The following is a 12486-nucleotide window of genomic DNA, read 5'->3' as shown; positions in this document are numbered from 1 at the left end:
TCATCCATAAAAAAGAAGAAATCTTGCCGTTTGCAACGCCATGGATAGACCTTGAGGTTATTACACTAAGTGAAATAGACCAGGTGGAGAAATAAGATTACAGTATGAGTTCACTCATTTGTGAAATTTAAAATAATTAAAATAAAGGAACACAACAAACATATAGATACAGAGAACAGAATAGTGATCATCAGAGGAGAAGGGGGACAGCAGGATGGCACGGGTAAGGGGATCAGCTGTACGATGACAAATGGAATCTAAACTTTTGGTCATGAGCATGCTATGCTGCTGCTGCTGCTAAGTCGCTTCAGTCGTGTCCGACTCTGTGCGACCCCATAGGCGGGAGCCCACCAGGCTCCCCTGTCCCAGGAATTCTCCAGGCAAGAACACTGGAATGTTGCCATTTCCTTCTCCAATGCATGAAAGTGAAAAAATAAAGTGAAGTCACTCAGTTGTGAACGACTCCTAGCGACCCCATGGACTGCAGCCTACCAGGCTCCTCTGTCCATGGGATTTTCCAGGCAAGAGTACTGGAGTGGGGTGTCATTGCCTTCTCCGATGAGCATGCTATAGTGTAGAAGTAAAACTATAATATTATATTCATAAAACTTATACAATGTCATAAACCAATAAAAAAAGTTTAAAAAAAAAAACATGGACCGGTACACAGATATGTGACTACAAAACCACTGTTAATTGTGTGGTTGTATTTTCAGTAGAGTCTGAGTTTCAAGTGGCAAAAGAGCAATTCAAAATGCCTCAAACAGATAAACAAAGAAACCAAAGAGGATTTTACTGCTTCGTGTGAACCGGCAAGTTAAAGTTTAAATCAGGGGTCATACACAGCTGGGCCAAGTCCTACCACTTCTCACCACCCTCCTCTCTCTCAGGGTGGCCTCCTCACCTCTCTGTGTAATAATGGAATGGAAGAAAGTATGAGTCGCTCAGTCGTGTCCAACTCTCGTGACCCCATGGACTGTCACCCGCCAAGCTCCTCTGTCCATGGGATTCTCCAGGCAAGAGCACTAGAATACTGGAGTGGGTAGCCACGCCCTTCTCCAGGGCATCTTCCAGACCCAGGGACTGAACCCAAGTCCCCTGCTCTGCAGGCGGATTCTCTACCATCTGAGCCACTATGGCTCATCTAACTGTCATCTGTCGCATGTTACATGGGTGAGAAAATGATGGCAATTCCCTGTGGCCCCCTTTCCGAAAGCACTGATGGGAAGTGGCAGGAGGCACAGGAGAGGATTCTGCGGGTCGGTTGGATCATCCGAGAGGATCTAGGCTCCTCTCTAGATCTGTCACTTTAGCCTGGAGGGATAAGGGCCTTTGATTTGGAGGGCATAAAGGAAGATGTGTTGACTAGAAATCCTGCCAGAATCACATAATATATATGCATATTATTTTTTATCATTTTCTTTTCTTATCCATAAAATGTGAAATCACTCTCCCCCTAATAGTGTGGTAGTGATGATGAAATGACATTACATTTGAAACTTACGGTATAGAACTGAGCAATAAATGATAACTATTAATAATTACTATAAAAGTGAAATAAAAATGAGGACTCTTTATGTAGTGAAAACAGAAACCATCTTCATTTCTTGATCTGTAATGGTATCTTTTGCCTGTCTCATTACTCTCCCCAAGAAAAGAGCAAATTTAAAGAGCAGGGACCCATGACTTTTATTCCTCATGTTTCCATGACAACAACTATCACAGAGAAAGAAAAGAAACTAACATATATTAAGTACTCCGCATTTTAGTAGAGACCTTAACATGTGTTCTACTTAAATGCACAGCAACTTGCTCAAGCCATCGTATGATATCTGTTTATTCAATGAATGCAAACTGATTGATGTTACACATCTGGCATAAGGTAATTTCTTAAAAGTTCAGCTGAAGATGGAACAGAACATACACATTGTATTGTATTAGAAGTAATAGCAACTCTTTGATATTTCACATTAAAACAAAACTTTCATTAGGTTTTTCTAAGCTCTTTTGAAACAAACTTTGTCCCAATAGAAAGCATAATCTGGGCCAGCTGGAGTTTTGAATTTCAGAATTTTATGTCTACAATGACAGTTTCAGTGAGCATACCGCACTTGCATGCCGTGTGCTCATTCGTGTCTGACACTTTGCTCCTCCTCTGTCCATGGAATTTTCCAGGCAATAATACTAGAGTGGGTTGCCATTTCCTCCTCCAGGGGATCTTCCTGGCCCAGGGATCAAACCAGCGTTTCCTATGTCTCCTGAATTGCAGGTGGATTTTTTACCCACTGAGCCACTGGGGAAGTATGTATATACTAAAGCCTGTGCCTGAATATTAACATTCTGAGAAGCTATCAGTTAGTTCAGTCGCTCAGTCATGTCTGACTCTTTGCATCCCCATGGACTGCAGCACACCAGGCTTCCCTGTGCATCACCAATGCCTGGAGTTTACTCAAACTCATGTCTGTTGAGTCAGTGATGCCATCCAACCATCTCATCCGCTGTAATCCCCTTCTCCTCCTGCCTTCAGTCTTTCCCAACATCAGGGTCTTTTCAAATGAGTCAGTTCTTTGCATCAGGTGGCCAAAGTGTTAGAGCTTCAGCTTCAGCTTCAGCATCAGTCCTTCCAATGAATATTCAGGACTGATTTCCTTTAGAATGGACTGGTTGGATCTCCTTGCAGTCTAAGGGACTCTCAAGAGTCTTCTCCAACACCACAGTTCAAAAACATCAGTTCTTTGGCCTTCAGCTTTCTTTATAGTCCAACTATCACAACCATACATGAGTACTGGAAAAACCATAGCTTTGACTAGACAGATCTTTGTTGGCAAAATAATGTCTCTTTTTTTAACATGCTGTCTAGGTTGGTCATAACTTTTCTTCCAAGGAGTAAGCATCTTCTAATTTGAGAAACTATCAGATTGAACAAAATAAGTGGGTTTGTTGAAACGGAAAATTTCACTCGTCAATGCAGTGAAATACTGTTCATTTGCTCCTCAGAGGCATTTGCCCTCATCTTTGAGAGTTACTTTGACTAGTTCATCAGCACTTCTGACCTGTTTATTGGGATTTCTCGTGCTCTCTTCTCTTACAGTACTGGGGAGTTGTGTGGTCCTTGGGGATCCCAGAAAGCCAAGAATATTTTCAGACAGAAAAAAAACTGAGATGTATCTAAATTTAAACCCATGTATAATGCTAGTTCCAACATCCGAGTGTGAGTCATGAATGGAGAAGTGATGAAAAAATAGGTAGATGACAATAGTGGTATAAAGGATCCCTAGGATTTCGTCCTGTGGAAAAACGCCAGGGCTATGCTCCATAATGCCACTAATGTATTGCAGTGGGGGAAACAATAATCTCATGCTGCTTTCTCCTATGGCCTTACTTTTTTTCTTGTCACAGTTTTATTCCTAATTGTTTGCACGCCATACATTTCACCCATTTAAAGCATGCTGGAATTAAGCTGCTGTGTTGGAGTCCTTGCTTTGCCGGTTGGTTTCTGTGTGAGCTTTGGCAAATTGCTCAATATCTGTGTACTTCAATTTCTCCATATATAATATGAGGAGATGAATACTTTTGTGTAGCGTTGCCATGGGAATTGAATGGCATAATAAAGTTGCACATCAGTGATTGTCCTATAGAATGTGTTCTATAAATAAAAGTTGATACAGCACTATAAAGCAGTATATGAGTGTTGATGATAGAATCAATCAAGAGCTGTGCAAATTACAAGAAAATTGGCGTCATTTACAGAGATAGACAGGCTTCCCAGGTGGTGCTAGCGGTAAAGAACCCACCTGCCAATGCAGGAGACATAAGAGGTTCAGGTTCAATCCTTGGGTAGGGAACGGCAGGAGGGCATGGCAACCCACTCCAGTGTTCATGCCAGGAGAATCCCTTGGACAGAGGAGCCTGGTGGGCTATGGTCCATTGGGTCACAAAGTGTTGGACACGACTGACTCGACTTACCATGCACTCAAGAGATAGGCAAGACTAAAAGTCTGTGCCATAGTGTTCATCTTTAAGGAATGGGTAGGATTTCCACACAAAGAAAGGAAAGGAATATTGCAGACAGCAGGGAGAGCTAGCTGAACAAAGTAGTCTAAAGTGGCTAGATCCCAGTGTCCCAGGAAGAATGTATGTAGGCACGTATATTCTGTTTCCTTAAATACATTTGGAGCTGCAGCTTCTGCATTTAGAAATAAATCATGTTTTCAGAAGAGATGTCTTGGGTTGGACATCTGACTTCTCTCTTGACTCATGGTGAATTATTTACATGTTTGTGTCTCCTAGCTGATCATAACACTTTAAGATCTGAGACCATGACTTAGTTATTCACATGTCCACAACAGGGCCCAGCCAAGTATGGGGATACAGTCATTGTTCAATGAATATTCGTCAAGGGAGAGAAGGAATCCATGAATATTCATTTTGCAGACAGTATACATAACAACTTTCTGGGATGGATGAGGGTTATTATACTTAGTTCTGATCTTACCATGCATATCTTAAACATCACATTTCAGTGCATGTTTAAATACAAAAGCAGTGGACTAGCGATTGCATGGTAGTAAGGGCTATTGTCTCGATGCTCAGGCATTTTAAGAGCCACTGGCAACTGTAACTCAATCAAACATGAAAATCTCTGAACGGGGAGGTGATCTTTGGGAGCATTGATAGAGGAGCAGTGAGACTGGGAAGGAAAGGCAAAAAAAGGGTGTGATAATGCGCAGGTTGCACTGAGTGAAACTTGACTCAGCTGCGCTGAGCATCTCTGAGTAAATACAGCGAGGCTCAGGTGAATCCCACCTGAGGGGTGGGGACACTGAAGTATTTATCTACCAGTTTACGTTAGTCTCAGATGAGGCTGCTCCTGAAGGCATTAACTCTAGCACTCCCATCTGTCCAACGTGCGAGACAAATATGCTTCATGCACCTAAAGACCATTTTAAGGTAGAATCGGGGGGATGTCAGGGGACTGCAATGGATTGTTCACTTCCTCTGCTTCTATTGTTGTTATTCAGTCGCTCAGTCGTGTCTGACTCTCTGTGACCCCATGGACTGCAGCACACAGGCTTCCCCGTCCTTCATTATCTCCCGTAGTTTGCTCAAACTCAAGTCCTTTGAATCCATGAGGCCATTCAACCATCTCATCCTCTGTCGCCCCTTCACCTCCTGCCATCCGTCTTTCCTCTGCTATGGTCTACCATAGCCCACTGCATGCAATACCCAGATTCACTCACATTGCAGGTCAAGTTCATTCTGTCTTTTCACTGATTTTTTTCTTTTAGATCACTTGTTATAGTTCCAAAAGAGAGACCAAGAAAGAGAGAACTTAAAACAGGAAGGCTGTAGTCTCCTGCTGTAGTTAATCTTGAAGCCATAACTGATATTCATCATTTCCCTCCTTTATTACTTCCATTCCCTAGACCAAGCTGCTTCTAGTCTGGTTCATCGTGTGGTGAAGTGACTCAGTCTTCGAGCCCTTAGAGGATGAGTCCCTGGTTGCTTGTCCTCATCAAGATGTTGTAGCTGCAATTGCCATCTCGTTTTCTCACCAGGGATGCATCAAGATGCAGGCCAGTGAGTCCCATGATTTCCAGACATACTCCTTCCTGCTCCATTATTTAGCAACAACTCTATGGCCTCGTCACAATCAGGATGAATTACCCTTGTCCATATAGTAACTGCCTTCTCTGACTGCTGGCCACTGGGCATAAGAGCCAAGAATGATCAGGCTGCAGCCGAAGTCGTAGGTTTACTGTGTCCCCTGGTAGAACTATCAAGAGTTCTAACCCAGCAAAACCTGAAGCTATAAAAAGGGGAAGACCACTTTCTTTTTCTTTTTTTTTTTTCAATTTATTTTATTGGAGCATAGTTGATTTCCAATGTGTGTTAATTTCTGCCATACAGCACAGTGATTCAGTTATAAATACATACATTCTTTTTTATATTATTTTCCATTATGGCTAATCACAGGACATTGAATATAGTTCCCTGGGCTACACAGTAGGACAGGAAGCCCACTTTCTTAAGTGGATTATTTAAAGTGATGGTGGAAGGCTTTGTTCTCCCCTTTGATGCTAGCTATCTAGGACTCAGAACTACATATACAGTATCACTTAATAGTACAACCACATTTTGAACCATGCAGTCTCAAGACTGGATTACGGGGAACAGGCACCACTGACCTTCTCACTGAAGTTGGCATCCCTCTTTTGGGGATATGCCTTATTGGTTTGGGGGGACTTCCCTGGTGGCTCAGTGGTAAAGAACCCACCTGCAATGCAGGAGATGTGAGTTTGATCCCTGGGTGGGGGAGAGCCCCTGAAGAAGGAAGCAGCAACCCACTCCAGTCTTCTTGCCAGGAAATCCTATGGACAGAGGAGCCTGGAGGGCTACAGTCCATGGGGTCACAAAAGATTTGGGCGTGACTTTAGTGACTAAACAATCTTATTGTTCTAGTGAAGCGAATGTCATCTGGGCTCTCCTGGGGAACATAATCAGCTGGTAGTTTCTTTGACATTACAAAATAAATACATTATAACATGCCCACTTCTCCGAGACCTTGGAACTCTTCTCTAGTGCTTTGCCAAGGTGGTTCTGGCATAACCACATCGTTTGTTTTAGGCCAACATCATTTCCAAGCTTTTAAGGGCTATTCCAGTAGCACGTTGGGATCAGCTCCAGGTGTACTTGCCCAGAATGTTAAAAATTAACCCACATAAGAGTGCTCTCAAACAAATAGATTGTTATCTGATCTTACGTTCTGTCCTCTCTGATCCAGTGTCTCAAGACCAGTTCCTCAGAATATCCTCCTGATTCCTAGAAGCAATCATTAGCCAGGTTCAATAGTTCACTTGCTTAATAATCCATCTCATCTTGAAACACGGATCATACTTTTCCACTCAAGTCATACTGAGATTTGATCCTAATTATTTGTCTAGAAGCAATGAAGGGAGATGGGAGCAGAGCTTGAGAAAGGAAACATCACCTTATAAAACATCCTGCTGAGGTGGGGTTTTAACGTGGTAACCGGCTGTTCTCCACAGGAGAGGGTAAGGGCCTCTTTTTCTGGAGCAGAGTTTCAGAAGACTCTCTGGGTTCAAGCCTCTTTAGAACATCTACCCAAATGTTTCCTCGCATGTCTCAGTGTCCGACTCTTTCCCTATAAAGACCCTGATTTTAGTGGAGAAGACTTGCTAGCTCTGTGAACGTAGCCTCCATTATAGTTTTCTTTTCCTAAAATCAAATCTTAGGCCTGATTTTCAGCATGGCCTATCCTGGGGCTGAAGGAAGTGAGGGTCACTTTGATTGTTGGTTGGAAGTCTTTAAATTTTTACACCAAATCTCGAGTCAAGTGTTAACTGACACAAGCCTGTAATTTTTTTTTTTTCCCTATAGAGTTTCATAGAAGTTAATAAACTCTGCAATCACGTCTTTCCAACACAAGAGCAACATAAAATTTACTTTCGACTGTATTCTATCTCAATCTACCTGATGAGACTCTTAGTAATTATGATGCTATAACTGGCCAGGGATTGGCTCCCCCATATTATCCACCAGTAAGGGGTTCCTTGCTACCACCTAGGTAGTGAGTCATTCAGTTCAAAAGCTCGTGTCAAGCCTCAGCTTCCTAAACCACTTCTATCCCAACTAACTTGGGCAGGTTTTGGTTTCTACCATAAGACCCTGAAAGAAGGATTTGCGTGAAAGTAACTTATCTAGAAAGTGACCCAGGAAGCACTTGTAGAAGAGTGAGGCGGTGAGGAAAGAAGGAAATGGAGTTAATAAAGATGAAAGCCAATAAGGATGAAATGAAGACCATAAAGGATGAGGCAGGTGGGAAGGTCTCCCCTATGAGAACCAAGATCTATTAATCCCACTGGGGGTGTCTAAGAGACTGCAGAGAGCATGCTCAGAACTGGTCTTCCTGAAAGAAAAAGAACCTAAAGTATTTATCCCCCAATCCCTGCTGTCATTGGTTCAGGGATGCTCTGGAGATATTAACTCACTGGCCTGCCTGCCTCATGGGTCAAGAGTTCCAGGGGCCAGAGAATGCCCTTAGGGAAAGGATCACAAACACGAATAATAGGAAGCGGTGTGGTCGGTATTTATGGAGACAATGAATGCCAAGATAATATGGGTAGGACACCCAAAAAAAAATCTGTTACCAAGTTCCTATGAGTATATTATCAACACCAATGAAAACTAATGCCCTTCAAGAGCGGTAGCTACCTGCAGCATACCTGTACCACAAACATCGTACAAAGCAAGATATCAACACACGTGTTTTAGCTGTTTCTCTCTATGTTGATTGGTTTGGCAGCTTTCCTGGCCAGAATATATGAAAATATATTCCTCTGCTTAACCAAAAGTTGTGTAGGTACACTGCTTGCACTCTTGGCCTACATGCCAATATGAACTGTAGATACAGACGAGATGCATGACTCATCTCAGTTGTAACAGTACCCTTCCTTTAAGTGCGTCCCTCACATCCCTTTTTTGAAATTACATTTTAGAAATGGGTCGAGAGAACAATGGACACACAGTCAAAAAAAGAAAAAAAAGTTCAGAATACTGAGAAACTTGAAGCATTTGCAGAAATAAGGAAACAGCATCTTTTCATGTTTTATTTTTCACTTGTGAAAATATATATAATATATATTACACATACAGAAGAGTCCCACAGCTCGGGTGTTAGAGAAAGCGAACAGAAAGGCACGTACCAGGGGAGGTCTTTTCATAAAGTTTTCAGTGAAACCAACATTCAGGGCACGGCAATTGACAATAAAAGCAACGAAAGCACAGGAAGCCTGTGTCCACGACTCTGAAGAGCTAAATCAGAGACAACTCCAGGTCCGCTGAGAATGAAGGTCATCTCTGGAGAAAGGACAGCTTCTACTTAATAGGCCTGTCAGAGCAGCAGAGGATGTACTGAGGTCTGGACAAAGACACCAGGGGCAAAGTGAAAGCCAGCGCTTAACTTGACAGCTAGTCTGTTCTTGTCCCCTTTCTCTTTCAGACCTGAGGCCCTGGCTGACCCAAAGATGCCAATAATAGGGCCAACTCTGTTTGTGCAGAATTACGGTCAGCTACAAGACAGAATTTTGTAACAGACTAAATATTTTAAAAGCTTGTAAACACTGTGCTGATGCTGTGTGGGGGTGGGGTGGGGGGGCAGACATAAAAAGGAACATTTGCTATTTCTCTTGGAGGAAAGAAAGTTACAGGCATAGGTCTTTGGCTTGCCCCAGGTGTATCCCCATCCTGACATTTATCCAAGATGGTAGGATTTGAGACGCAATTCATGAGATGATTGGATTCCTCCCACCATACTCCAGCACAGAAGCCTACTAGGATTTGGAACAGCTGGAGCAGCTGACAACCCTGGGCGATGTGAGATGTGGCTTCACAATGTCAGGCTGAATGGACTCCATCAGGTCACACTCATTGGCAAGTATATGTTTCACCAGGCATCTGGAGGCCTCATCGATGTTGATATTTTCCTAAGGGGAGAAAACAGCTTTTAGTATTCAGTATTCTAGAATAACACCAGAGCAGAGATTTATATGAAACAAAGGGCAGTATTTAAATATCTCTTTCTAAACCCTGTCCCATGCATCCTCTTTCTATTCCCCTTGCTCTTGTTTATTCCTTCTAAGAACTTTACATTTTAGTCTTTCACAAAAGTAAATATATGGATTTGTTTTGTAAATATTCATTAGCACATTTTTGATCATTTAAGCTCAACCCTGAGTTCACGTGCTATGAAAGCTTTCAGTAACTTTTTGAGTTCCACAAACAACAAACCTCTCACATTTAACAGAGCCTTAATAAAAATTCCTCTGAGGGTTTCTAAATCTAAAACAAGGTGAAGTTCTGGTTGTTTTTTTGTTTGTTTGTGATGTTGTTGTTGTTCTTACTGGTTTTTATACCAGAATTCATTCACACCCCCAAATCAGTGGCTTAAAGCAACAAAGTCCTTGTCACTCATCCTACATGCATCATGGGATACCTGGCTTTTCCGCCATCAACCCAGGCCAAGAGAATTCCAACTCTATGCTTGCCATGCTTGCAGAAGCAGGGAGAACAGACATGGTGAATTGAGCATTGGCTCTTATTGCTTCTGGAGAAAAGTGAAAGGGAGACACAGCGTTTATCCTCCCATTTCATTGTCCCATGAAAGTCACGTGTTCATGCCCAAGTTCAGAGCGGCCGAAGCAGTGCAATCCTTCCATTGGACTGGAAGCTGGAGAGCCAGAATTCATGTCCCTGGGCTTCCCTTTCCTCATCTATGTGACAGTCTTGATGATAATGCACGTGCTGCATGCTCAGTCACAAATATCAAATGTGGGATATCATATCTGTTCACAGGTAAGACAAATTTAGAGAGATTAAGAGATTCCTCCCAGCACCAAGATCATACAGCAGAAGGGTTTGAGGGCCAGAATTCACAACCAGATGTTGCTGACATCAAAGCCTGGCTCTTACCAAGTTTTATTCCTTTTTCAACTTTTCAAAATCAAGAGCAATAACAAAAGTTCTTACTACAATGTTAGGACCAGTGGGTGCAAAATAAATCTTAGATCCTTTCTCTTTAATAAAGCAAGTTTTAAGCATTAAAAAGCACCCTCCTAGATAAGCAATATAAGTTAGATTTGACAGTAGTATTTTTTAAACCTCCACTCCTATATTAACTTGCCAGTAAAATAGGGTTCTTTTATTTTAATGTATAAATTGGCAAAATCTACTAATGAAGACAGTGAAGCGTGGACAAATGAATGAAAATCCACCAACCTCATAAGAAAAACAGCTAAAACTTAAGCCAAATTAGTGGCAGCCTAGCAGGGTCATTTTAGTAAAAGACAAGATGATCTCAGTGAAACTGTGACTTTTAACACATTAGCTGGTGTCAAGACTAGGATGTGAGATTATGGAGGATGGGGCTCTGGACTAAGGAAACCATCAGAGCCAAGGAGTGGCTGTGCCTACGTTTAGACTGTACATGGGAACAGGGTAGCAATTCATGATGACTCACCGTCACTCAATCTAAACTATTTAGATTCCTCCTAAGAACGAGGCATACAAAGACAACACTAAAGTCTGTCCTTGCGAGAACTTATACTAGCAAGGTAAACAGCAGAGGTATAATAAGGTTGAAAAGGGTGTCTGGAACCTGACTACTATGAGCCCTGGATGAGAACTTGGCCAGACAGAGCCACTGAGATTTCTTTGCAAGTGAAGTGTCAAAAAACAATTCAATACAAATCCATTACTAGACAAAACTTATATGGACCCTTGGGTGGTGGTGGTTTAGTCACCAAGTCATGTCCAACTCTTGTAGCCCTATTAACTGTAGCCCACCAGGCTTCTATATCCATGGAATTCTCCAGGCAAGAATACCGAAGTGGGTTACCATTTCCTTCTCCAGGGGATCTTCCCGACCGAGGGATCAAACCCATGTCTCCTGTATTGGCAGGTGGATTTTTTACCAGTAAGCCATCAGGGAAGGCCTGGACCCTTAGTACTCTTTTTAATTACTTAATTTATCAGTGAGACCTTGGGAAATACTTATTATGTGTACCGTGGTTGCCGTGGCACATCTATTTCAGATTGGAACCTATCAGAGGAAGCCAGGTAGAGGAACAAGCACTATACTGACCCCATGCGTTCTGCAAAAGAGCACAGTGTATAGTACATATAGCACAAGCCTGAAGCCAAACTTATCGCAGCTCCCTTTCTGGTGATGTGACCTTGGGAAAACTGTTTCAACCACTCCCCACCTTAGTTTCCTCCTCTCTAAAAGGAATCTACTTTACAGATGATTGTAATTTAATACATGTTAATACTTACAACATGCAAGACACTTAGAACAGTGAAGAGGACATAGCATACATTTAATAAATGCTATCTACATCTCAGCTCAGTCACTCAGTCGTGTCCAACTCTTTGTGACCCCATGGACTGCAGCACACCAGGCTTCCCTGTCCATCACCAACGCACAGAGAGTACTCAAACTCACGTCCATCAAGTTGGTCATGGACTTTAGTTTGGCATCAGTCCTTCCAAAGAATATTCAGGACTCATCTCCTTTAGGATGGACTGGTTTGATCTCCATGCAGTCCAAAGGACTCTCAAGAGTCTTCTCCAACACTACAGTTCAAAAGCATCCATTCTTTGGTGCTCAGCTTTCTTTATAGTCCAATTCTCACATCCATACATGACTACTGGAAAAACCATAGCTTTGACAAGACAGATCTTTGTTGGCAAAGTAATGTCTCTGCTTTTTAATATGCTGCCTAGGTTGGCCATAGCTTTTCTTCCAAGGAGCAGTTCAGTTCAGTTCAGTTGCTCAGTCGTGTCTGACTCTTTGGGATGCCATGTACTGCAGCACACCAGGCTTCCTTGCCCATCACCAACTCCTGGAGCCTACTCAAACTCATGTCCATCAAGTCAGTGATGCCATCCAACCATCTCATCCTCTGT

At 42.4% G+C, this 12486-nt stretch overlaps 1 protein-coding gene across 1 annotated transcript in view; it reads right to left on the bottom strand.

The window, feature by feature from the left end:
- Nucleotides 1-8604: 8604 nt before the first annotated feature.
- The window catches only part of RAB38 (RAB38, member RAS oncogene family), a 66087-nt gene continuing 62205 nt past the window's right edge, over nt 8605-12486 (bottom strand). Inside the window, exon 3 of the mRNA XM_002699047.7 lies at nt 8605-9506. Within this exon, the coding sequence (XP_002699093.2) occupies nt 9354-9506 (153 nt within the window). The 3' untranslated portion in view covers nt 8605-9353. The remainder of the gene's footprint in view (nt 9507-12486) is intronic.

Source organism: Bos taurus, chromosome 29, assembly GCF_002263795.3.
Source record: "Bos taurus isolate L1 Dominette 01449 registration number 42190680 breed Hereford chromosome 29, ARS-UCD2.0, whole genome shotgun sequence".
NCBI classification, from domain to species: Eukaryota; Metazoa; Chordata; class Mammalia; order Artiodactyla; family Bovidae; genus Bos; species Bos taurus.
Note: the sequence above shows the minus strand (reverse complement) of the source record. Positions and strands in the feature narration are given on the sequence as shown.